Consider the following 26,971-nt stretch of genomic DNA (forward strand, 5'->3'; position numbering starts at 1 on the left):
ATCTCCATTAGTTCATAGCAAAGGTTATGGTGCGCATAACCCTCTATATCTATTAGTTATGTTGTGCTGTATCATTCGATTATAATAACAAAAACAGTTCCATCTTGATTTATATTTTTTGTTTGGAACTTAATTGCATTTCAAAATTTTATTATCTTTATGTTCTTTTTGGTTTCTCGTGCAGAATGGACCTTGTGAAACAAATGCTACAATTGAATTCTTTATGAATAATCTTCAAGTAGGTCTATAGATATTTGTACTATATTATTTACACTTTATTTGGTTTATTCTTATATTTGTTTAGCAAGTTTCCTAAAGCAAGTTTCCCATCGACCAAAATCTTTGCTCACATCTTTGTATATATTATATGATGATATCATTAATTTTGAGAATTTGGTTGAACTCATTTACAGTTTTTTATTACTAGGCAATGGGCAACTTCAAACTTAAAATATGTGCAGCAATTCAACGTCAACTGCAGGTACTAATTAGAAACATGATTTTTTATAACATGTTTTTCTTATATTTATTATTTTAGAAATATGGTCAACTTTGTGTGGCTTAAATGGTACTGCTTGGAATGATACATAAGCCTTTTGATTTCAAAGTTTTTAAAGTCTGACATTGGTAAATCTAGAAAGCTAGCATTGGATTTCTAATTGTTACTCATTATTAAACATGTTATTCTGTTAATTGTATATTTAATTTGGATGTTATTGTTTTATTATATTTTCAGGTGGTGAAGCAAAATGAGTTTCTTTTGGTAGAATGTTTGAAGGAGTTGATGGTGGTTTAATATGAAATAACATGTTTATGTCTTTTATTGATATTTTTTGATTGTTCGATGTACATTAACTTATTGTAACTTTTAATATCTAGACAATGTAAATGATTAACGTTTTGGTCCGAAAGTTTGAAAAAGTTTTGTGTTGCTTGAATTTGTTGTTTAAATTTATTGTGTTTGTTGACATGTTTTTCCACCCGTGTGTAACACGGGCTATACCCTAGTTAAACAATATAAATAAACAACTATTTCAATCCAACTCAAAACACTCTCAATCCTTTACTACAAAAACCTATTTCTTCACCACTTCAATTCAAAACAAAAAAATATGGAATTTCCGAGCAACTCGTTTCCGCTAGACACCAATAGCTCTTCGTTTTCGGATGATGACATTGTTGAATGGTTCCCGTTGTTATATAACGAACTTGAAGGCCCGAGCTGTCCAAAGAAAAAAATGGTGGATCGTGATCGTATACACGCCCATGAAGTGCTAATGAAAGACTATTTTGTGGAGGAGCCAAAATACAATGACGAGACGTTTATGGAACGGTTTCGTTTGCCGAAATCTTTATTTTTAAAGATTGTAGCCGGCGTCGAAGCAAGCGAAGAATGGTTTCAAGAATCTTACGAAGCGAGGGGCAAACGAGTTTTACGCTGCTTCAAAAATGCACATCCGCTATTCGTCAATTAGCGACAGGTAACCCACCCGACCAATTCGATGAATGCTTACAAATGTCTCAGAGAACTTGACGTGAATGTCTCCAATTCTTTTGTAACGCGATTATTAAATTGTATGGCAAAGAGTTACGACGAAAACCAACAAGACACGACATTACACGTCTTTACGATGCGCATGAGGCTAGATGGCATTTTCCAGGGATGCTCGGTAGCATCGTTTGTACACATATCGAATGGGAGAATTGTCCACGTGAGTTTCAAGGGGCGTATGTTAGGGGTGATATCAAACGACCGACCATCTCACTGAAGCGGTTGCATCAAATGATTTATGGATTTGGCATTCTTATTTTGGTGTTCCTAGCTCAAACAACAACATCACTGTTCTATACACATCACCGTTGTTTCAAAGCGTAACATATGGTACCGCACCTTTTTGTCCGTATTTTGTCAACGGGGGATATTACAAATGTGGATACTATCTTGTCGATGGTATCTACCCGCAATGGTCTGTTTTTGTGAAAGCCTTTTCGTTTCCTGTCGAGACCAATGAAAAGGCGTTCAAGAAGTTGCAAGAATCGGCAAGAAAATATGTCGAGAGAGCTTTCGGTGTCTTAAAGGGTAGATGATGCATACTTAGTCTACCGGTTCGTGCAATGAAAAAATCCACGATCTCTAGCTTAGTATATGCATGCATCATATTACACAATATGTTAACAAAAGAAGATGGACGTGTAATTTCTCTAGATTGGATGTCAGATCCTCCTACTCAAGTTCCTGTTTCTGAGGATGTGAAATTAGACTTGCGGGATGAAGATATTCACCATTGGTTGAGATATGATCTAGTTGAAGTTGTAGGTTCTTTAGGTTTGGAATTTTCGAATTCGGACGAGGAGTTGATTGTTTATTGTAACTTTATTTTTTAATTAATTTTAAGTTGTAATATGCTCTAGTAAAATATTGTTTTTAATTTTTAAGTTGTAAAACTAAAAAATATATATATATATATAATTAAACCATTACACCACTCTCACTAAAATTCCATCACTAGTGATAAAAATGATAAGGTGATGTGACACACCTTCGTTGAGTGTTGAGTGTGATGGGTTTTGGACCACTCGCACCCCATTAGTACAATCCTATTCTAACCTCAAGCCTGTTTTAAAGTACAAGCATTAATGGTGTATTGATGTTCAATTTGAAGTTGGTGTTGATGCAATTAAAGTTAAACAAAGGGTCACGAGCCCAATGGGCACCAAAAGGACATAAGAAATCAAAATAATAACAGATTCATTAATTTTTTGTCTAGTCAATTTACTGTGCACCAAAAGGACATAAGAAATCACAATAATAACATATTCATTAATTTTTTGTCTAGTCAATTCATACATCTTTGTCCATTATCATTAAGGCGTGGCCTTTAAAACGGGATGTGTTATTCATACACCATTTGAATTTATAGAGATAGTCTAAATAAAAGATAAAATGTGTGTTAAAAGTTGTATGAATATCAAAAAGGATGTGTGAACAACCATTGCCCTTTAAAACTATACATTTACAAGTAGATTTGGGTGGGACTTTACTAACACCCTCTGGTCCATGTATGCAATTTATTTTGGCTAACCACCCGGTCAACCAGTCCTATTGTAAGACCAAGACATTCAAGAACCATATGATAAGAAAGCATGTTCTAGCAAGTGCTAGAAAATGTCGAATGAGCACAAATGGGTTATAACGACAAATGCGTTTTGGTTAGTTAAAACATAACCAAAACAAATTTTGGTCCAAGGAAAAACAGGTTGTAGGCATAAATGAGTTCGGGTTGTTAAAAAAATATCGGCTTGGTTCGGGTCAAAACAGTTTAAATAAGAAAAATAAGTTTGGTCATTTCAAAGAATTATCAATTTTCGCTCGGTTCAAAAATGGTTTCAAGCACCATGAGTTTCTGTTATTAAAAGATATCTCAATTTTGGTACGGGTCAAATGTTTTATAAGCAAAATGAGTTCCATCATTTAAAAGAAGGATCAATTTTGGCTGGATACAAAAACTGGTTTCAAGCAAGATGAGTTTTGGTCATTAAAAGATATCTGTTTTGGTTCGGGTTAGGGATCAAGGTCTTCAACCGGTCAAAATGTGTTCGGGCTAGAACAGAATGTAAGCAACATGGTTCTATTCATTTAAAAAAAATATCAATTTTGGTTCTTGCTAAATCGGGTTATAAGCAAATGAATTCGGGTACTTAAAAATAAATGTCAGTTTTGGTTCGAGTTATAAACAAAATGAGTTCGGGTCATTTAAAAAAGATTATCACTTTTAGTTTGGGTTAGAACAGGTTATAAGTTATTCATTCAACTTACGTCTATCTTTTATTGCAACAGTTTACTTAAAAAGAAAGTTTAACAAACTGAACACAATGATTCATGTTTCATAATGCACATATTTTTTAATTTCAAAGAAATTTTGATATTTTTTGTTCTTAAATATTATTTGTTAACCCACGGGTGATTTGGGCACTGCCTTTACATCAATGCAATAGTTGGGGTGTAAAATGGGTCGTGCTTGCGAGTCCTAATCAAGACCAATGTTGTAAAAGTAGTTCTCCAAGGCCGAGCACTTCCGAATACTCGCTACAAGGTATAGTGTCAAGTAGAGTTTCTATAACTTCGCATAATTACTAAGAGTCGACCAAATATGATTAACCTCAGTCAGAATCACATCTAGTCGATCAACTTGGCCCGATTTTAACATAATTCATATTTTTATAATATTAAAAAAAGAATATCACTTTTTTTAGTTAATGATTAGCAAATTTTAGAATAGTTTATTATTTAAAAATGTATTTCTCTTATTTATATTGATATTCATGTATTTTGTATATAAAATTAGTATAGTTATGATATTTGACAAATATATAATACCCAAAAACTAATTTTCTTTGTATTTACAATTTCCGAGTACTCCTAGTACACTTAACTCCCCGGTCGGCTGCCTAGTGTCCGCCTAGAGACTTTTGCAACCTTGTTTTCGAGACAAACTTAAAACCCTAAAACGATTCCGAACGCGAATATACCCTTAACTATTTAACTATGCTTATCTATGCTTAAAAGTTTGGAGTAATGCTATGAAAAAGTTAAAATGAACCGAACTCAGACCAACCTAATTAGTAATTTACTTTTAAAGATACGCAAAGTGTGGGCTCATATGCTAGTATATAATAATTGGCCTAGTTAAAAAGAAAAAAAAAACAATACTAATTATCATTAAAATACGCAGTAAGCCATTTAAAATAATTACATGAGACAAGAAGATTAAATTAGACTTGTTAATTGGAATATACGATCACTATATTTTAAAATTTAAGCTAACCATACTTATTATTCAAAACATACCCGTAAGTTATTAAAATATATTGCCGAGCGGGGTATAAAGATATATGACACGAGAACAGAATATTAAACGGGTTTGTAGTTGAGACACCCACTTATTTACACTTTTTACCCTCATACACCCTAGCTAGGGGTGTTCAAAAGAATCCGAATCCGAAACTGATTCCGAAATATCCGAAAATCCAAAAATTCGGATTCGGATAACAATTTTGAAAATTTTCGGATACTTCGGATATCCGAACTATCTGTTATATTAAATTAAAGATTTTTTTTTTGTTTTATTTTATATTATTATATATAGCATGTAGTAAAAAGCTTTCAACCCCTAATTTTAATTCTAAACAAGCCGTGTTTTCTCTCTGTCATCTCCGGTCACCGTCACCGGTCACCACCTCCAGCCCGTCAACACCCGCTGCCCTCAACCCTCTTCTCATGTCGATCAGCCCTCCAATCTTGAAATTTCAGTTGTTATATTGTTAATGCTAATTACAGATTTGTTTCAAAGCTTGTGAAATTACATATTGTTATATATTTCAGTTACTGATTGTTAGATTACAGATCTGTATCAAAGCTTTTAAGATTATCATTTTTTTTCCTTAAGATTTTCGGTTATCCGGTTTTGAACACCCACCCCCTTTCTCCTTACAATCTCATTTACAAACCACAGACCCTAGATTTAACCACTGGGAGAGAAGGGAGGAAAGCCGCCGGCCGGCGACAGGGTATGAAAAAAGAGGATAAGCAGATGGTTAATGAAATCAATTCTTCTTATGCCCAAAGATTGGGGGTCATAGTGTATGATAATGTGAAAGCAGATCAGTTGTGGGCGAAGGATCACTTATTTGAAACGCACAAGGATTTCATTGTTTGGTTTCGCTAGAAAGAAATAAGGTTAGTTTTATTTAATTTGTGTTTTTTTATTATCAAGCATTAAAAGTATTTTTAATATATATATATATATATATATATTTTGCAGGGAAAACAAAAGGCTGATAGGTGACTGTTTAGGGTTGCAAGGAGCAAACGAATCTTAACCCATTCTGGGCTCTTTCAAGTATGGATGAAAAAGCGCCCTGACAAAGATGACCTTTACCTTTTGATGAAGCTGGTGGCCAATGACGATCTCTGCTGCTCTTGTGGAAGGGATCAAAAGACGGTCTTTTTGGCTACACATTTAGGGGAAAAAAAAGTAGTTGGCCCAAGGGCATATGATTTTTTTCATTCCGTTGGTGGTTACTATTGATTTTATCTAGGAAATCTGTTTACTCTTGCTGTTTGGATCTCTTTTTATGTTTGAATGTACACTTTTTTTGGTTAGTTCTAAAAACATGTTTCTGTAATATATGCTGTTTTAGAAGAACTTCGTATTTGACCATCTGGTTTTCTGTATGAACCTCAACCTCTGATGCAAATGTGGTTGGTAACTGTTTGGTTTGTAACTGACCTCTTGATAACTATTATTCTAAAAACCGATGCAGATACGGTAAACACTTATTGGTTTGTGGCATGTGTATGTGGTAAGTTTGATTTATGTTTTGTTAGTTATGTCAAAAAAAATTTAAGGAAACTTGGTTTTAAATACTCCCAACTATCATGTATTGGCAAATAACGGGCCAAACTTTACATTTGGCTGGTGATGGTCCCAACTAAAGACCTATTTGTTTTTAACAGTCCGCGACTAACAGATGACTAACTCTGTTTGGTTTGTAACTAACCTCTTGATGACTATTCTTCTTTGGTTTGTAACTGACCTCTTGATGATTATTCTTTTAAAAACAAATCCAGATATTGTAAACACTTATTGGTCTGTCGCATGTGTAGATGGTAAGTTTGGTTTATGTTTTGTTAGTTATGTCAAAAATTTGTTAAAAGCTTGATGAACCAACCCTGAATTTGTTAAAAAACTGAGAATTCAGTGCTTACACGGGTTTTCTCGCAATGCGTTCGTTTATTTTAAAAGAACTTCCATTCTAACGGTTCATGAATAAGCAGATAAATAATTAACTCCTTTATAAAACTTTCAGTATTGACTTTTTAGTGCTTATTTCACATTTTCATTATTGTATTTGAAGTAAAGTATAATCACTAATGGGGTTATTCGGGTTAACTCGAAACCCGATTATTTTCCAAAAATAAACATGAAACCCGACCCTATTAACAATTCGGGTCAACCCGACTAATACTTTTTGACCATATTTAACCCGACTCCAATTAGCTTATTTGGGTTCGGGTTGGGTTAATCGGATTCTGGTATTTTAGACACCCCTAGCGGTAAGGTGCTTAAAGTATATAATAGGTTTCCATGTTGTTAAAAATCGATTGCTAAATTAGTGCAATGAAAACAGCATATAAACGATTTCAATCTAACAAACTGCGAGAAGTGATTAGCACATCGACAGCGTAACATGTTTAAATTGCACAAACCATAGTGATGGTTGGAATAAATTGTAAGCATTTAAGGCAACATTTGGTTACAACTCTCCAGCTTCTTCTTTATAATGTAGTGGCAATGCCATTAAAAGATATGTAAACCTTGAAGATGCAACTTTAAACTATTGCAAACGGGCAAGAAAATTCAGCTATTTTTAAACAAGCAACAAAGCGGACATATTTTCTCGACCATCTTCCATGATTCTCATGAAAACATAAACCATAGGAAAATATGAATGTTTGGTATTTTAAACCTTAAGATGCCTAAAAAACAATAGAAAAGAGATTCAACTATGCAAAAGCAGTTTTTATACATATTCATGGAGGTATAAAAATCATGAAAAAAAATAAAAAGAGAAACAACACAACCTTATTAATTATGATATAGCAACATTAACAGAAAATCCCACCTTTGAAAGGCATTTAATCATTTATACACACACATACAAATCACTTAAAAAAAATACCATAACACTTCCCTAAAACTTAACATTTAAACCTTCAAAACCAGACCTTCCATGATTCAATCACACCCTATCAACTGTGGCATTCTTCAAGTTCCCACCGAGCAAAGACAGCAAGCCGCCACCATGAACCCGTCCCTCAGGAACCTCAAACTCCAAGCTCAACCGACTGTTGCCATTTGTAAACGACGATGAGAGTGGAGACTTCATTGACGGTAGACCAACCTAATTAGTAATTTACTTTTAAAGATACGTAAAGTATGGGCTCATCTGCTAGTATATAATAACTGGTCTAGTTAAAAAGAAAATAAAACAATACTAATTATCATTAAAATACGCAGTAAGCCATTTAAAATAATTACATGAGACACAAAGATTAAATTAGACTTGTTAATTGGAATATACGATCACTATATTTTAAAATTTCAGCTAACCATACTTATTATTCAAAACATAACCGTAAGTTATTAAAATATATTGCCGAGCGGGGTATTTACAGATAAATGATACGAGAACAGAACGTTAAACGGGTTTGTAGTTGAGACACCCACTTATTTACACTTTTTACCCTCATATACATTCTAGCTAGGGGTGTTCAAAAGAATCCGAATCCGAAACTGAATCCAAAATATCTGAAAATCCGGAATTTCTGCTATCCGAAATTCGGATTCGGATAACAATTTTGAAAATTTTCGGATAATTCGGATATTCGAACTATCCGTTATATTAAATTAAAGATTATTTTGTATTTTATTTTATTATAGCATGTAACCCCTAATTTTAATTCTAAACAAGCCGTCATCATCTATGTGTTTTCTCTTTATCATCTCCGGTCACCATCTCCGGGTCGTCACTGGTCACCACCTCCAGCCCGTCAACACCCGCAGCACCCTTCTCACATCGATCCAGCCTTCCACCGTCGTCTACCGATTGTTGCTGCCCTCAACCCTCTTCTCATGTCGATCAGCCCTCCACTTGCCTCTCCAATCTTGAAATTTCAGTTGTTAGATTGTTAATGCTAATTACAGATTTGTTTCAAAGCTTGTGAAATTACATATTGTAATTTCAGTTACTGATTGTTAGATTACATATCTGTTTCAAAGCTTTTAAGATTATAATATATTTTTTTCTTGAGATTTTTGAATATCCGGTTTTGAACACCCCTTTCTCCTTACAATCTCATTCACAAACCACAGACCCTAGATTTAACCACTGGGAGAGAAGAGAGGAAAGTAGGTGGCCGGACACCACGTCTCCGGGGATAGGGTATGAACCACGGTGGTGGTGTTTTGCAGTTTCAGGTAATAATTAATCATGAACCTGATGCTTTTACGACGAAGTTATACGAGGTTCAGATGTCAATACGGTTCAAATCGGGTCAGATATGGAGAAATCAGACCCGGTCAACGGCCAAACTTTTTTAGTTTTAATAAAACAACAAAAATAAAACCTTTTAATATATGTAAAATTAAACGGTTTAACGAGTATAGAGTTGTATATATATATATACTAGGTTAGTTACCCGTGTACTACACGGGTTAAATCATTTAAATTATATAAATAATAATTTTATAAAAAATAATAAAGAAAATCACGCATTACATTACATAAGGGCAAAAATAAATCTACCTATACTAATAAAAGAAAATAATTTGAACACATGGCAATCTGTGGTTAATTCTTATAATCAAGTTCCCTCCAAAATCACTCTCATGGTTTTAAATATAGTATTGAATATAAATTCAACATACTATTAATTGGTCAAGATCCATTAGTTGAATTACTAATGTCATAAATTATATTTTCTAAATATACTTAATATATTAATATAATAATTAATTGTCATAAAATATATTCTTTATATATCTTTATATTGAATAAAACTGTAATAATTTTTTTAACTTTTTTTTATAAATATTCAGTATTAAAAATCATAGACAAATTTTCCATTTTTTATATTTATTATAAAACTATTGTGATAGTTGAACAACAACGAGTTTACAAGGACAACATGAAAGTTGTTCAAAATGAAAATTTGGTATCTTTTTTGTCTATGGCTAGGTATGAAATGTATAACATTTTTGTGAAAGACTTTAATTACATATTTCACATCGAAATGCCTCATTGTTTTAGATGATGCTTCCAATGGCATTGCTTCATCGTTGTATATCGATGGTAGATCAACTCATTCTCGATTTAAAGTTCAAATATATTTGATGATATGAAACGACTATATCTGTAATACATTTTATTTACATAATATAAAGAGGCTTAATTTTTTTTTATTTGTATTACATTTTTATTTATTGTAATTTATACATTAATTTATCCCGTGTAATACATGGGTTTCTAAAGCTAGTACAGCTATAATCCACAAACCTATAAACAAATATAAATCTCTAAAGACTCCTTGTATACAACATTAGATTTCTTATTTGTAACTTTACTGTGTATCTTATATTAGAAGTAATTCTACTCATATTAGTAATTCTACTCTGCCAAGTTATAGAAAAATAACACCTCCCAACTCCCAAGATTAATCAAACAAAAAGGAAATACAATGATTAATAGGATGAGGAACATGAAATTGTAGTTCTAACAGGCAACTTGGTTTATATGAAGCTCAAGCATCAAATAGTCTGCAAACATAGCATAAATTATATTGATGCAAAATCATGAATCACCAATGCAACAATCTAAAATTCATTAAATAAAATAGTTATTGGCGTGCCATACCTGCGTCTGCATATATAGTTCTTGTGATGATTCCTCCGTCTATACTTGACCAATTTATAGTAGGTATAATAATTAATATAATCATTAAAATTATCATAAAACCCAAAATTTCAAATTAGTGTAACACGTTTATCTGTCTTACATTTAAAGTTAACACGCTTATTACACTTGACCATTTTATGGCAGGTGTACAAACCCACCATTGCAAAATCTCCTATATGTCTCTCATGGTATCGTATTTTAAAATTATTAGTTGGACATTGATTGTTCAGAAACATTCACAAAGTTTGAGCATAAAGGCAATAAGCGTAATGCTTTAACACAACTTATGAGGATGAGATAGGACTAATGAAGACTAAAACCTATTTCCGATCAGTTTGATATGACAACATTTAATCATATGAGGTTGTATCAGAATTCAATGCTTAAATCAAATACTCAGTTTTTAAGGATCTAATAAATCATTTTCAAACCAGATGTAACAAAACTGAAGATTACTTATGTACCCTTCTTTAAGCATAAGCATAACTCGGTGACGTATACAATAAAGAACGTGCGGGTCACATATTTGACATACAAATTATTTATAATGTTGCTGACAAAAAAAAAACATTTTGAGCAAAGTCAGCCCGACCCGTGCAAAAAGTTGTTTGTTTGACCTTAAGTTAATTTGACACATTTAAATGTCACTAATCTCTACAAATATCATGAATGATTATTGTTGATAAGATGATTATTCACAATGTAGTTAAGCTGTTACAGGACTCAATCACTATAGAGGATTGAGGAAGGTCATTCTCCACTCAAACTGTTATAGGAAATATCTCTGTAATTTAAAAATTAAAAAATTAGAAAGAATATATATCTTTGAAATTTGCTTGGATTGCAATAAATAATCTAAAATCTATAAACAAAACTTGTGTGAGTTTCAAATTGCAAACTGATCTAACCCTTTTAACCAACTTTTTTAATTTGACCAGTTTTAAATAGTACCACAATTGAATTGATAATAAGTGAATGGCCCGACATAGTAAGGGTGAAAATTTACAACAGGAATCTTATACGAGTTCGCCTTTGAGTTTTATGCGCCAACCCACAAGACAACCCGTTTAGCATCCTCAGGAAACAATCTAAGCAAACGAATAATGGATAAAACTTACAGGGCAAATAATTGTGTTAAAGATGATAAAGTATGAGTAAGCTTCTAGTATAGTTATTATCTGCAAGACAACACAATTCTAAAATCTTATATATTTGTGATGATAACAGAGAAAGATATTGGAATGCAACCTCCAATGGCATTATTGCTCAAATCTCTATGAAACATATCATCATTTTAAACCAAATTAATATTTAGAAACTCCTGTTGTCATTCAAGTTGCTTTGTTGGTCATCATTTTTTTATATCCATATTCAAGTTCAAATCAATTTTTAATGAACGACCATAAGCTTTAATTGTTCCATTATACATGTAGCACTCAAATCAAGAATTTTGGAGACTACCTTATCCAATTCCTTGATACTAAGTCCTAAATTTATTTAAAAAAACCCCTGCAACAGTATCACTCAAATATATGTATTAATTCCATGTTTAATGTATTAATATTATATACTTTAGTATCAAAAGTGTATAACAGTATATGAATGTAGTATTATTAGTACAAATATATAGTAATCAAGAATAGAGGTTAGGAACACAACAAAAATTTGAAAGTAGACTGTGATACTCAAAATTTTATTATGTATAAAGTTTTTATTGTAATCAAAGTAATTAATAATTTTTTTTGAACAACTAATTAAAAAAAACATATTCGATTAGTTTGATTACAATATATAGTTTCTACATAACAATTAAAATTTTTTATTATCAGCGTTTACTTAGAGGCAAAAGGGGAGGAAAATAAAAGGTTGTTGTTCAAAGAATTAAATTTTGTTATGATTCAAAACACTATTGTGTATGCTATAATCAATATCATCGTAAAAGAATAAAACCCAGAAACCCTAACAATATCACAATCAGCAGAGTAGAATCAGAGGAATGTTCACGAAAAGAAAGCGATGAATAAGAAACGAATGAAAGATATAAATTTAAGATGAATCTTACCTTAAATCACCTCAAAATCGTCTCTTTATACAACAAATCGATAGCGGATGAGAATGATCTGGAGATGGATTGAGAGAGGGTTTCTGATATGATAAGAATCGAAGAACGCCATTAGTAACATACAACGTCACCGACGGGGGGGGGGGGGGGGGGGACACATAGTTTGACGGCAATGAAGATGAAATTGGAAGTTTTGGACTGGTCGCCGGTGATTTTGAATTTGGGGAATGAAAGCTTAGGTAGCATGATGAATTTAATTTTTCGGATCTGGTCGGGTAAAAGGATCTTGGTGGGAGGCGGGATATTGAGAGCAAGAAGAGGCTAACAACATGACACGTGGCATAAGAAAAGGTTTATTTATTAAATAGTATAGATATATATATATAAACTAGGGATGGCAATGAAACCCGAACCCGATTGGAAAACCCGAAACCCGACATAAATGGGACGGGTAATACCCGACCCATTAGGATTTGGGAAAATAAAAGGCCTTTGTTTATGAGAATGTTTTTTAATATGTTAATCTGATATCACGTTTCTTGTATATGGTATAGTTAGAGTTTCACAAAAGTGTATGCTGGAATCGAAGGTTGATAACTTGTACACCAATACAAGTCATTTTTATTATTTTTTCCTCTTAAATTAACCACGACCATTCAAATATAAAATCAATGAACTAGATTACTTTCACACTTCTTATTTTAATAGTCATTGTATTTTAACGTTATCCTTGTTATGAATACATGAGAGAATATAATATGGATTTCACCATTCATGTGCTTCACTAATTTAGAGTATATTAGCTATATAAGATTCAATATTCTCTAAGTTAACTATAATATCATCCGGTCCGACCAGCATACCAGTAGAGTGTCTGGTTTGATGACCGGTCCATGTTTAAAAATATTAATCAAAACCGATTATTGTAATGCTTGGGGATTAGACGAAGTGAGTACATGTCTTAACGCTTAGAATAGACCCTTTAAACCCTCCACAACACCACCCAAAAGCTGAGTTGTACTACTTCCTCTTTCTTGATTCCCTGAACCATCATTGTCATGTGTATGAAAAGAGAATCAAGTGTGTAAAAAATGAAAGAGACAATACTTGGGATGAATAAGTACATGTATTAATGTGTAAAAATAGTTGGAGCAATGCTATGAAAAAGTTAAAATGAACCGAACCTAGACCAACCTAATTAGTAATTTACTTTTAAAGATACATAAAGTGTAGGCTCATCTGCTAGTATATAATAATTGACCTAGTTAAAAAAATAATAAAACAATACTAATTATCATTAAAATACGCGGTAAGCCATTTAAAATAATTACATGAGACACAACGATTAAATTAGACTCGTTAACTGGAAAACACGGTATATGATCACTATATTTTAAAATTTCAGCTAACCATTACTTATTATTCAAAAAATAACCGTAAGTTAATAAAATATATTGCCGAGCGGGGTATTTAAAGATTAACGACCCGAGAACTTAACGTTAAACGGTTTTGTAGTTGAGACACCCACTTATTTACACTTTTACCCTCATAAACCCTAGCGCTATATAACCATCCTTTCTCCTTAGAATCTCATTCACAAACACAAACCCTATATGCAACCACTAGGAGACAAGGGTGGCCGGCCACCACGTCTCCGGCGGTGGTGGTGTCTCGCACTCAGAATGAATCGGTTTTCCGGCAAAGTTTCAGGTAATAATCATGAAACCTGTCAATACGGTTCAAATCGGGTCAGATATGGTGAAATCAGACCCGGTGTTCGGATAATAAAACGATATCCGAAATTCAAACAAATAATTTCTTCCAATTATAAAAGGTCAATACAATCTGCATCTAACTTAAATATCATGTAATCTGCGTTTGTCATTTGCAATTTGTGACATTTTATTCATTAACAAAAGAGTAAAATACATGACTGTTTTGAGATGTAGTTTAATAATAATCTGTTTTATTATCCGGTGTTCGGATAATAAAACGATATCCGAAATTCAAACAAATAATTTCTTCCAAGTATAAAAGGTCAATACAATCTGCATCTAACTTAAATATCATGTAATCTGCGTTTGTCATTTGCAATTTGTGACATTTTATTCATTAACAAAAGAGTAAAATACATGACTGTTTTGAGATGTAGTTTAATAATAATCTGTTTTATTATCCGGTGTTCGGATAATAAAACGATATCCGAAATTCAAACAAATAATTTCTTCCAAGTATAAAAGGTCAATACAATCTGCATCTAACTTAAATATCATGTAATCTGCGTTTGTCATTTGCAATTTGTGACATTTTATTCATTAACAAAAGAGTAAAATACATGACTGTTTTGAGATGTAGTTTAATAATAATCTGTTTTATTATCCGGTGTTCGGATAATAAAACGATATCCGAAATTCAAACAAATAATTTCTTCCAAGTATAAAAGGTCAATACAATCTGCATCTAACTTAAATATCATGTAATCTGCGTTTGTCATTTGCAATTTGTGACATTTTTTTCATTAACAAAAGAGTAAAATACATGACTGTTTTGACATGTAGTTTAATAAAACAAATTATAAACATTCATCTCCATTTTATTCATTAACAAAAGAGTAAAATACATGACCCTCTTCGTTTTTCCGGTGTACGGAGACCGGATCTGCTGAGTTAGTGGTGGTCCAGACCTGGTGCCGTTATAACTTTTTAATATATGTAAAATTAAACGGTTTAACGAGTATAGAGTTGTAGATATATATATATATATATATATATATATATATATATATATATATATATCTCTTTAACATTTTGGCTTTGTTTATGAGGATGTTTTTTAATATGTTAATCTGATATCACGTTTCTTGTATATGGTATATTTAGAGTTTCACAAAAGTGTATGCTGGAATCGAAGGTTGATCACTTATACACCAATACAAGTCAATTTCAATTCAATTTATGTTGTAATGGGTGGTCTCGGAAATGAAGGTATACAATCTTCATCTTTATTCAAAATAATGGTAGTCTTGACTTTCGAACTTTGAAATTGAACGGTTTCCAAATTTGTCCCTGTAGCTTGCTATCTAAACTTGTAACAAAATTTGCAAAAACCTTTTTTTTTCCACCAAAATTTCACAACAGACCAGTTTGACAATAGTTGAAATTTCTTTTCTGACCATGAGAAGAAGAAAGAGGATGAGTAGAACATGTTTTGACTGTTAATAGTTAAATCGCTTTTTTGACCACTAACTATAGTTATTTATTAAGTGTACTAATACCTACATTTAGTTTTAAAAGAGCAATGAAGAGAAAGTTAAGAAGGGTGAAGAAAAACATGCGAAGAAAGAGGATGAGCAGATGGTTAATGAAACTAATTCTTCTTATGCCCAAAGACTGGGGGCATAGTGTATGATAATGATAATCTGAAAGCAGACCAGCTGTGGGCGAATGATCACTTATTTGAAACCACTAAGGATTTCATTGTTTGGATTAGCCCGGAAATAAGGTTAGTTTTATTTTATTTGTGTTTTTTTATTATCAAGTATTAAAAGTATTTTTAATATTTTTTTGTTTTGCAGGGAAAACAAAAGGCTGATAGGTGACTGTTTTTGTTTAGGGCTGCAAGGAGCAAACAAATCTTAGCCCATTCCGAGCTCTAAGTATGGCTGAAAAAGCCCACTGATTTCAGCGCACTGACAAAGATGACCTTGACCTTTTGGTGAAGCTGGCGGCCAATGACGATCTGCTGCTCTTGTGGAAGGGATCAAAAGACGGTCTTTTTTGCTACACATTTGGAAAAAAAGGTAGTTAGCCCAAGGGCATATGATTTTTTTCATTCAGTTGGTGGTTACTGTTGATTTTATCTAGAAAATCTGTTTACTCTTGTTGTTTGATCTCCCTTTATGTTTGAATGTACACTTTTTTGATTAGCAGATGTTAATGAAACCAATTCTTTATATGCCCAAAGATTGGGGGCGATAGTGTATGATAATGTGAAAGCAGATCAGTTGTGGGCGAAGAATCGTTTATTTGAAACGCCTAAGGATTTCATTGTTTGGTTTGGCCTGGAGGAAATAAGGTTAGTTTTATTTTATTTGTGTTTTTTTATTATCAAGCATTAAAAGTATTTTTAATATTTTTTATTTTTGCAGGGAAAACAAAAGGCTGATAGGTGACTGTTTTCAGAGGAAACAAAAGGATGAAAAAGCGCCCTGACAAAGATGACATTTACCTTTTGATGAAGCTGGTGGCCAATGAGGATCTGCTTCTCTTGTGGAAGGGATCAAAAGACGGTCTTTTTGGCTACACATTTAGGGGAAAAAAAAGTAGTTGGCCCAAGGGCATATGATTTTTTTCATTCCGTTGGTGGTTACTATTGATTTTATCTAGGAAATCTGTTTACTCTTGCTGTTTGGATCTCCTTTTATGTTTGAATGTACACTTTTTTTGGTTAGTTCTAAAAACATGTTTATGTAATATATGCTGATTTTAGAAGAACTTCGTATTTGACCATCTGGTTTTCCTGTATGAACCTCTGATGCAAATGTGGTTGGTATCTGCTTGGTTTGTAACTGACCTCTTGATGACTATTATTCTAAAAACCGATGCAGATACGGTAAACACTTATTGGTCTGTCGCATGTGTATGTGGTAAGTTTGATTTATGTTTTGTTAGTTATGTCAAAAAATTTTTAAGGAAAATTAGTTTTAAATACTCCTAACTATCATGTATTGGCAAATAACGGGTCCAAATTTACATTTGGCTGGTGATGGTCCCAACTAAAGACCTATTTGTTTTTAACAGTCCGCGAATAACTGATGATTAACTCTGTTAGTCGGTTGCTGAGTTGGCACGCCTAGTTGTCAAATATTGCATATATGGCGGCTTATGTGGCAATCAAAGTAATATATAATATATAATAAGTAATATACGTATATATGTATGTATGTATGTATACATGTGTTGTCTACTTGCCTTCCTCCTCCTTGTTATAATTCTCTAGCAGCCACCACCATCGTCATCACCATCACCTGCAACAATCGCCGGAAAACAAATCACCACTGCATCACGTTTTTCCGGCTCCCTCCCACTGCATATACCTACCCGCACCCACGTTTTTCCGGCGAATAAACGAATCACCACCACCACCAGTGGGTAGTTTGAATCCAAAAAATCAAAAATCGTTTTTCCGGTGGGTTGTTTGAATTCCAACAAGGCTCTTCGGGATATCAATTCGAACACCATTCGAGGTAATAAATATATCATTCAACTCGTTTTTATCAACCAAATAAAAGCCCTAAGATTTTAATTGCAATATGTAATCAACTAACACGAATTATGGATTCGAATTGGAGCCCATTTCTAGACTTCTAATGAAAAAACCCACCATTGAAAACCTAGAACTAAATTTAACATGAATTTTAGTCATCCGTTAGTCGCAGAACCTTTTAGGGTTTTTCTTCCAACGAGTTGAAGAAGACGATTGGGAGCTCAATTCCATCAATTTGGTGTTTTAGGGTTCATCAGTTTGCTCAATTGGGTATTTTAGGGTTATGATTTTGGTCAACTACGTCACTTGATGTTTATAAAGAGATCATAGCCACGTAATCGTTCCACGTCAGATAGTTTTTAACAGCTGGATGGCCAACTCAACATAATACTAACGGAGTTAGTCATCCGTTAGTCGCGGACTGTTAAAAACAAATAAGTCTTTAGTTGGGACCATCACCAGCCAAATGTAAAGTTGGGCCCGTTATTTGCCAACACATGATAGTTGGGAGTATTTAAAACCAATTTTCCAAAATTTAAAAGTTTGATGAACCCAAATGTGACACTCCGTAAAACAGGCCATTTTCCGTACATTCCTTAAACATGATTTCGTTACATTAATTCCTGGATAATTAAAATTTGTTTAGTTTAATCACAACGAGTCTAGCATAAGCCCACATGCATAACACATTGTATATGAATAGTTTGATAAATCAATTGAGTTTTCGAATTTTATCCAATAGATACGAGCGTTGGTGATAACTTGTGTAAATGACTCGAACGTATCTAGCGAACCAGTGAGGTTTGGTTTTATATTATACGAATATATTTTGTAAAATATCAAAAATGAAAACGAATTGATTCATCGAGCGTATATTATTATTTTAGCGAACCTATTTTGTGAATTTTATCGGTACTCACACAAGTCGACCCGGCCAACACGAATGTTGGTAATAAAATATTTAATATTTGAGTAGTACGAAACAAAAGAAACAACAATAAACATAATTAATGATTATGTATTTGCATACTACATTTAATAACAATATTTGTGTTAGACTATATGTGTTTTATTTATTTAGTTATTTATTTTTTTTAAAAAGAGAACTATGTCTCGTAAAACTTTACCGACATATATATTTATATACACGAGTGAGCACTTTATACACCAATAAATAGTGTTCGTTTATTAAAAACACCGAATAAATACGGAATATAAATACACACACCCACTCAATACATACCAAGCATTGAATCGAGTAGAGACATGTTACATCACCCGACTGAAACCGAATCACCACCTCTTCCTAATCGATTTTTAAACACAAAATGCACTCTTAAAAATAATATATAATATGTTATACAAATAAATGTACCAAACGTATCTCCCTAGTCAAAACATGGAGACATCATATCTTTTCTTATTAATTGTACATATCTTTTCTTATGCTATTTGACCCCACATCTCATGATGGCAGTAACTCATCATCCAAGTATGTAAGATTTCAACATATATATTATCAACTCACATTACATTCTTGTTTTGTCTCTATTGGGACCCACCCCTTTTATTTGATTAGTAAACACCTTAGCTTTAACTGGTTACAAGATCTGAGTTAACTTACCACACTCACCCTCCCTCGTTTGTATTATTTGTCCCCACCCTATGTAAGTCGTAAATCACCGACCTACCATACTTTGATATTATTTTCCTTTCCATTTACAATCTACCATTCTTTATCATTATTAATATACTTTTGTCCTATATCCCCCATACTCATGTAACTGGCCTTCTCCACCACTCATATTCACTTTGGAATCCAAAACACACTCAAATTTACACCCTCTGTACTCTCTTGGCACACTTTACCTTCGGCTCTATCTAAGCCAAAACACACATACTTGGTTCAAACCATCGATGCTCCAAGATCAAGCTGCTTTCTTTCAAGCGGAGTCCAAAATTGGTGGAAGCTAGCTCAAGATCTTATTCTTATCTCTAAACACATCCTATCACTAAGTGAGCTAAAGTACTCTAAACCTATCTTTATATTTTATAAACTGTGTTTATGCTAAGTTATTCACCCAAGAATCAATCTACATATTAACATGTAAAAGAATGTTTAAAAATACATAACACAAAAAAACTTGCTAAACATAAACCTTGGTTAGAGATTTTAAAGATTGCGAAATTATTGGCTAAAGTCAAGTTAAAGGTATGTTCAAATGTACTTATACATCAATAAGAATAAATGCTAAGTGTATTTTAATGGTATTTTAAGTGCTCTTAATATGGAGGTACATGCTCATAAAGTGGTGATTTTGTGGCCAAAACTTGATTAATAACCCTCAATATACTTATACATGTATCTTAGTTAAAAGATATTTTTTTTGTATACATATAAAAGTGTACATTTTAAAAGATAGATTTTATGGCACAAAACTTGGATCTATAAAGTGTTATATATATATATTTAAAAATTATATTTGTCGAAGACATTGATTGTAATTAAAGGTATATCTTCGATGAAATAAATATATAGTTTTAATATATATTTATTACATATCGATTCGTTTAGGTTTAAACAAAATGACCATATATAAAACTAACACAAATTATTCAAAGGTGAACGCTATTAATTATATTCTTAATATTTATATATTATATAAATACTTTTTTTTCTAAAAGAATATAAAAACTTATAAAAAAACAGGTCGTCCAAAAATTAAACGATACGTTCGGTTGGTGAAAGCGACCGACACAGTGTAATAAACGAAACACTCGGTTGGTTAAAGCGACCAACACAATATAATAAACGAAACGCTCGGTTGGTGAAAGCGACCGGCACAAATATAATAAACGAAACGACTAGTTGGGTGAAAGAGACTAGCATAAACCGACTTACTAGTCGATAACAATAACTAACTGACCTTACGCGTATAGGACACGTGGAGGCAGCGGACCTCAGGTCTAAACTGAAACTGTTAGTGAACTGAAAGCTAACTAACAAGGTGAGTTTCACTACCCCATTTTCTACGGTTTTACTGTTTTATTTATTCGGGGGTGGAAAACATACACAACTGCTTTTATATACGATAATTAGAAACAAAACACACAATCCTTATGCGAACATGAGTTGAACTATGTAGTGCTATAAGTCCCTGGCTTGCATACTATAACCATTAGCTAACGTAGTTAGCCACATGAATATACGAATAGTACTATTGACGTTGACATTTCCCCCTACTGTTAGGTTAGTCGCGCTAACCTCCGATATTGCATCGAAACAGGGTGCGTATATTCCATCTGTGAGATTTGAACAGGGCAAATGGATATAAGTCGTGGTTTGGTTATAGGCTCAGGGTTCGTCATATTAATTCGTAGATTTAGCTAGTCTACGGAGGATCATTGTATTTGTTTCAACAGATTATCGTATACTTATTTGCGAACTGATTCAACGTTTTATGAATAACGTGATTTCATACCGAGTCTCAAAAACTGTGAACTCACCAACCATTGTGTTGATTTTTTTAAATGTATGTTTTTCAGGGAATTAACAACGCTCATAAGGAATCATGAAGACGGGACCTCAATGCATAATTAGGATACCATTTTGGAGGATTTTGCTTGTATAACCCTATCGATTTTTAGGGTCATATACGAGAAATCTTCTAATTATTTTCAACAAACTTTTTTTTGAAAATAAGTTATGATTTGTAAACGCTTCTTAACACTATTGGTATCCTAATAAATGTATTTTGGCGATAATCACATGCTTATAGTATACATGACGTCACTCGCCTGCGTTTCCGGTTTGGGTTGGGTTAATCGGATTCGGGTATTTTAGACACTTCTATCGATAAGATGCTTAAAAGTATATAATAGGTTTCCATGTTAAAAATCGATTGCTAAATTAGTGCAATGAAAACAGTGTATAAACGGTTTCAATCTAACAAACTGCGAGAAGTGATTAACACATCGACAACGTAACATGTTTAAATTGCACAAACCATAGTGATGGTTGGAATAAATTGTAAGCATTTAAGGCAACATTTGGTTACAACTCTCCAGCTTCTTCTTTATAATGTAGTGGCAATGCCATTAAAAGATATGTAAACCTTGAAGATGCAACTTTAAACTATTGCAAACGGGCAAGAAAATTCAGCTATTTTTAAACGAGCAACAAAGCGGACATATTTTCTCGACCATCTTCCATGATTCTCATGAAAACATAAACCATAGGAAAATATGAATGTTTGGTATTTTGAACCTTAAGATGCCTAAAAAACAATAGAAAAGAGATTCAACTATGCAAAAGCAGTTTTTATACATATTCATGGAGGTATAAAAATCATGAAAAAAAATAAAAAAGAGAAACAACACATCCTTATTAATTATGATACAGCAACATTAACAGAAAATCCCACCTATGAAAGGCATTTAATCATTTATACACACACATACAAATCACTTAAAACACTTCCCTAAAACTTAACATTTAAACCTTCGAAAACAGACCTTCCATGATTCAGTCACACCCCATCAACTGTGGCGTTCTTCAAGTTCCCACCGAGCAACGACAGCAAGTCGCCACCATGAACCCGTCCCTCAGGAACCTCAAACTCCAAGCTCAACCGACTGTTGCCATTTGTAAGCGACGATGAGAGTGGAGACTTCATTGACGGTGGAACCAACACCTGTGGTGGTATCAATTGTTGCCTTTTAGCAGGCTTCTCAAGCGAGTCATTTGAATCCGAAACAATGCTCACTCCTGATGAAGAGTAGGTATTATCAAAGCTGCTCATAACAGTCGAACGTGGCCCCGCAACAACCCCATGAAACAACCCGGGTCCAATGCCAAAACTACCCCTTTTGTTAGCGTTAGCTCCTTTCTCTTGAACCATGCTACCATGTGCTGCACATAACCCGCTCTTCCCTCTTGCAAACTTCTCACATTTCCCTTCACCACCCCAAATACACCGCTTCCCGCCACCGTGCGCCTTACAGAAATCGGTACTCCCTTGCGCCGACTTCGTACAGTTTTCAAATTTACACCGTTTCCCACCGCCGTGCTTCACGCAGCAATCGGTCCTCCCACGTGCGCTTTTTGTACACCCGGGCACCGAACACCGTTTCCCGCCACCGTGAGCGACACAAAAGTTCGTCCCCCCATGCACGCTTTTCGGGCAAATCCCGCCACCGTCATATAAACACCGTTTACCGCCACCGTGCGCTTTACAAAGTGGGGTACTACCTTCTGCCCCCTTCGTACACCCTGCGAACACGCACCGTTTACCGCCACCGTGCGCTTTACAATACATTGTACTCCCCTGTGCCCCCTTAGTGCACCCTTGAAACTGGCATCGCCGCCCGCCACCATGTGATATGCATAAACCGATTTGTCCTTCCGCACTACGCGTGCACCCGTCGACTTTACACCGCTTTCCACCACCGTGTTTGATGCATAAACCCGACTTCCCCCTAGCGGCTTTAGTGCACCCGGACGGGTGGCCGCACCGCCTCCCACCGCCATGAGCAATGCAAAACTCGGTCCGACCCTCAGCGCTTTTCGTGCACCCGAGATGCTGGCACCGCCGACCACCACCGTGAGCTTTACAATACGCGGTTCGACTCTCGGCACCTTTATTACATCCCGGTTTTTGACATCGTTGACCGCCACCATGACCAATACAAAGCCCGGTTGAACCTCTAGCTCCTTTCGTGCACCCGTCAAACCGACATTTCTTGGAATTCACCGTTTGATGGTCCGACATTGTGCCCATTGAATAATCTGAGATAGCCGATGGCTCCGAGCTTAACTGTGGCCCGTGATACGAGTTCTCACCAGGGTCCAACAGATTATGCATTTGCATACGTGGCGCGAGAAGTAACGATGGCATGTATCCACCCGATTTCTTAGCAGATGTCGAGCCCTCATCGATAGCTTTGTTTGAATAACACGACGCATCATTAACCGATGTAAAACAGTGATCAGAAAGACCGAGTTTGAGACCCGAATCACCACCATCACATGACAACCCGGTGTTTGAAACCGAGGCGGGTTTTTTAGTTGAGTTTGAGTAATAATCATTAGAGTATACACTCGGGGTGGGGCCTAACCCGAGGACCAGTCTGCACCCGTCATCGGCTGCAGTGTTTATATTCGATTCTTTCAATTTATCACAGGCGGGTTCGTGTACAGGACCCGTGTTTCCACCATACCCAAAGCAGTCCAAACTTAATGTGGTGTTACTGTTAGCGTTACCATTACCGTTACAAGAAACGAATGCGAGGCTGTTATTGAGATCCATTTGCGGGTTGCTGTAAACCATTTTGTGAAGTGTTTGAAGAAGTTGTGCTAAGATACTTACAATGATTTGTAAATCAAGATGAACAGAAAAAGTAAGGTTTCCAATTGAGTAACACTAGCTCCACCGCTCACAAAGCCAGATGTGTCTGCCCTGTCCATTCAGTTGTCGGTTGCAGGCCTTATTGAGCTACGCAGACACCTCGGTTGCGAGGCGTATCTGATAACATTTCTGGGATAAAATCCAATAACATAATCGATATAAATTGGTATGTTTAGATCTGCAAACTCTCTGTTTCTCTTTACCGACAAATCTTTAAGCTTCATTCACCTGGAATAGTAAAACAAAAAGAGATTTCTTTAAACAAACCGAATCAAATTCATACACATATTTTGTATTGTATATGAATTGAAATGGGACTAAAAAGATCTAACAAATACAGATTGGATACGGTATTGTATATGAATTGAGCTAATTCTGCCCCAAGTTTATTTCAAGTTGCAAACGGAAAAATGAAAAAGTATATAATTTTATTTACATAATATCATCATGCTACAAAATTATTGAAATCATAAAAATTCAAACATCATATGATAATATGATATGACAATTTTCAAAAGTACCAAAACTAACTACAAAACATAACAGTTTAAATACCAAAGACTCCAAACCAAACACATCTATAAAGAAAAGACAATAAATGTTCGGTTTGTTTTCAGGTTTCGTATTTCCGGTTGTTCAGTTTAGGTTTTTTGTTGAGAACCCATTTAAGGTTCGGTCGGTCGGGTTTTCCGGGTATACTCTAATTCGGGTTTGGGTGGCTTCAAGTCAGGTTTGGTATTCGGGTACGGTTAAAAAACTCACCCCTATTTCAGGTGAACATCAACAAAACCAATAACAAAAGTCCTAATTTCTTCACTTCTTCGTTGATTTCAACTTAAATTTAATTAAAAACAATACTAGTATACAAATCAACTAAAGTTAATTAAATATCTGAATGCCGGATATTATGTTGTAGATGAGGACAAAAAAAAATTGAGGGCCAAAGATGAAGTAACACAGTGAATTTAGCAATAACCACATAATAAAATCTTAAAACATCAAATAAACATTGGATCTCTATCCAAACATGCAACTTGAAAGAACATAACAAAATATAATCAAACTCCTCAATATGAAACCTCAATCCTAACCTAAGTATCATATCATATTAAAAAAAACAACATAGTACATCAAAACCATCAGTAATTCTATACAATAAATCAAACAGAGAGTAATTTAAATGCATGAATTAGAGAGATGGATATATACCACAAGAGGCAAAACCAAAACCATGTAAAGGTAGTAGGTGAAATTAAGCCATCAGAATCTAACGATAAGAGTAATAGTGGAAAGATATATAGAGTGATTGACAACAATTACAATGAATTTGTAGAGAGAGAAAGATAAATGGGGGAAGGAAGGAAGGAGGATGTTTGCACAGGTGGAAGTAATAGTTAGGTAATGACGTCAAATATAGAGGATACAATTTCAACACAATATTTATTTGGCCCTTGATATTGTTTTAGAGTATATGTTTGGTCCTTTGTTTGTGATTTTGAACACTTTTGACTGTACAATTACTCGAATTCATAAATTGTAATTTAACAGTGCTATAGGTGTAATGAGCCATACTTGAGTTAAGAGTTCTTCTAAGAGCATTCACAATAATGCTCATATGGCACCGTCTTGATCTATGTGAAAAAGGCAGACAAACAAGAAGCGGATCTTGAAACTTGGGTATATTAACGAGTTAAATAGATTACTTACATATTACAGGATTCCACTAGCATGCCACTGAGTATATGTAGAAAAACACCAAACTTGAATATGTCTTCATAATGTTTTTAATACTTGAATGAATTAAAGGATAATCATCCATAACCATTTAAATTAACTTAATTAATGTATTATTTAACCTTTCACTTTCATATTTGTTTGTCTTTTTTTTTTTCTTTTTTTCAGTTTTATATTTAAAAATATCGTTGGTTTTTATCTTACCTTCAATATATTTATATTATTTAATACTTTAATTTTAATTTTAAAAATTACAAAATAAAACGAATTAAATTATTATTTGTAGAAACAATTGAAGTTTTTAGAAAAAAGTTGGAATCTGACGTGGTGTTGAGATGGAGGTTTGTGAAAGTTTGTTGTAGATATTTTAAGCTTTAGCCTGATTTGTAAAGTTTAATGGAACTCGAGTTATGATTGTTTCGAGCATTATTTTTAAAGTCGAGTTTGGCTTGTGAGTGATTTTCTTGAGCTCGGCTGATGATCAAACTCAATTTTGCTAGAGCTTGTATTCAAGCTTGATTAAAATCGGCTCAGATTCAGGCTCGATACTTGCCTTGACTCAAGGTTTTGGTGATCTTATATAACTCAAGAGTGATTTATCTCTTATACACTTTTGTTTACCATTAAATAACATATAGTATCATTACTACCTAACAAAAAATAAAAGAAAAAATTAGTGTATGATGGATATTCTTTGTACTCTGAAATTTTATTATTTATCATAAACTAAGTTACACCATTTCTAATTAAAATATGAACTAAAACTATTAATTCATATCTAAAATGCGTCATTTATGTGAAATCACCTTCCATAAATTAATAATAACAATCAATCAGTATAGTCAATTTTTTCCATCAATTTTAATTTTTGCTTACAAAATTTAACATTTTCTTGTTGAAGATCACAATTCATAGAGATGAAATATGTACTTAAGAGGGACAAAAATGTCATTCTCATGTAGTACAAGGACCAATAGAAATAAAC

At 33.8% G+C, this 26,971-nt stretch overlaps 1 protein-coding gene across 1 annotated transcript; it reads right to left on the reverse strand.

Moving 5' to 3' along the window:
• Positions 1-22,135: 22,135 nt before the first annotated feature.
• LOC143636588 (uncharacterized) lies at positions 22,136-25,615 on the reverse strand. The gene is made up of 2 exons (XM_077104154.1): positions 25,462-25,615; positions 22,136-24,480 (listed from the first exon to the last, which is right to left on the reverse strand). The coding sequence occupies exon 2, from the start codon at positions 24,172-24,174 to the stop codon at positions 22,375-22,377; it is 1,800 nt and encodes a 599-aa protein (XP_076960269.1). The 5' UTR covers positions 24,175-24,480; positions 25,462-25,615; the 3' UTR covers positions 22,136-22,374.
• Between the last annotated feature and the right edge of the window lie 1,356 nt (positions 25,616-26,971).

Source organism: Bidens hawaiensis, unplaced genomic scaffold (genome assembly GCF_021521415.1).
Source record: "Bidens hawaiensis isolate Kalapana, Puna unplaced genomic scaffold, B.hawaiensis_p1.1 tig00008011_1, whole genome shotgun sequence".
Classification (NCBI taxonomy): Eukaryota; Viridiplantae; Streptophyta; class Magnoliopsida; order Asterales; family Asteraceae; genus Bidens; species Bidens hawaiensis.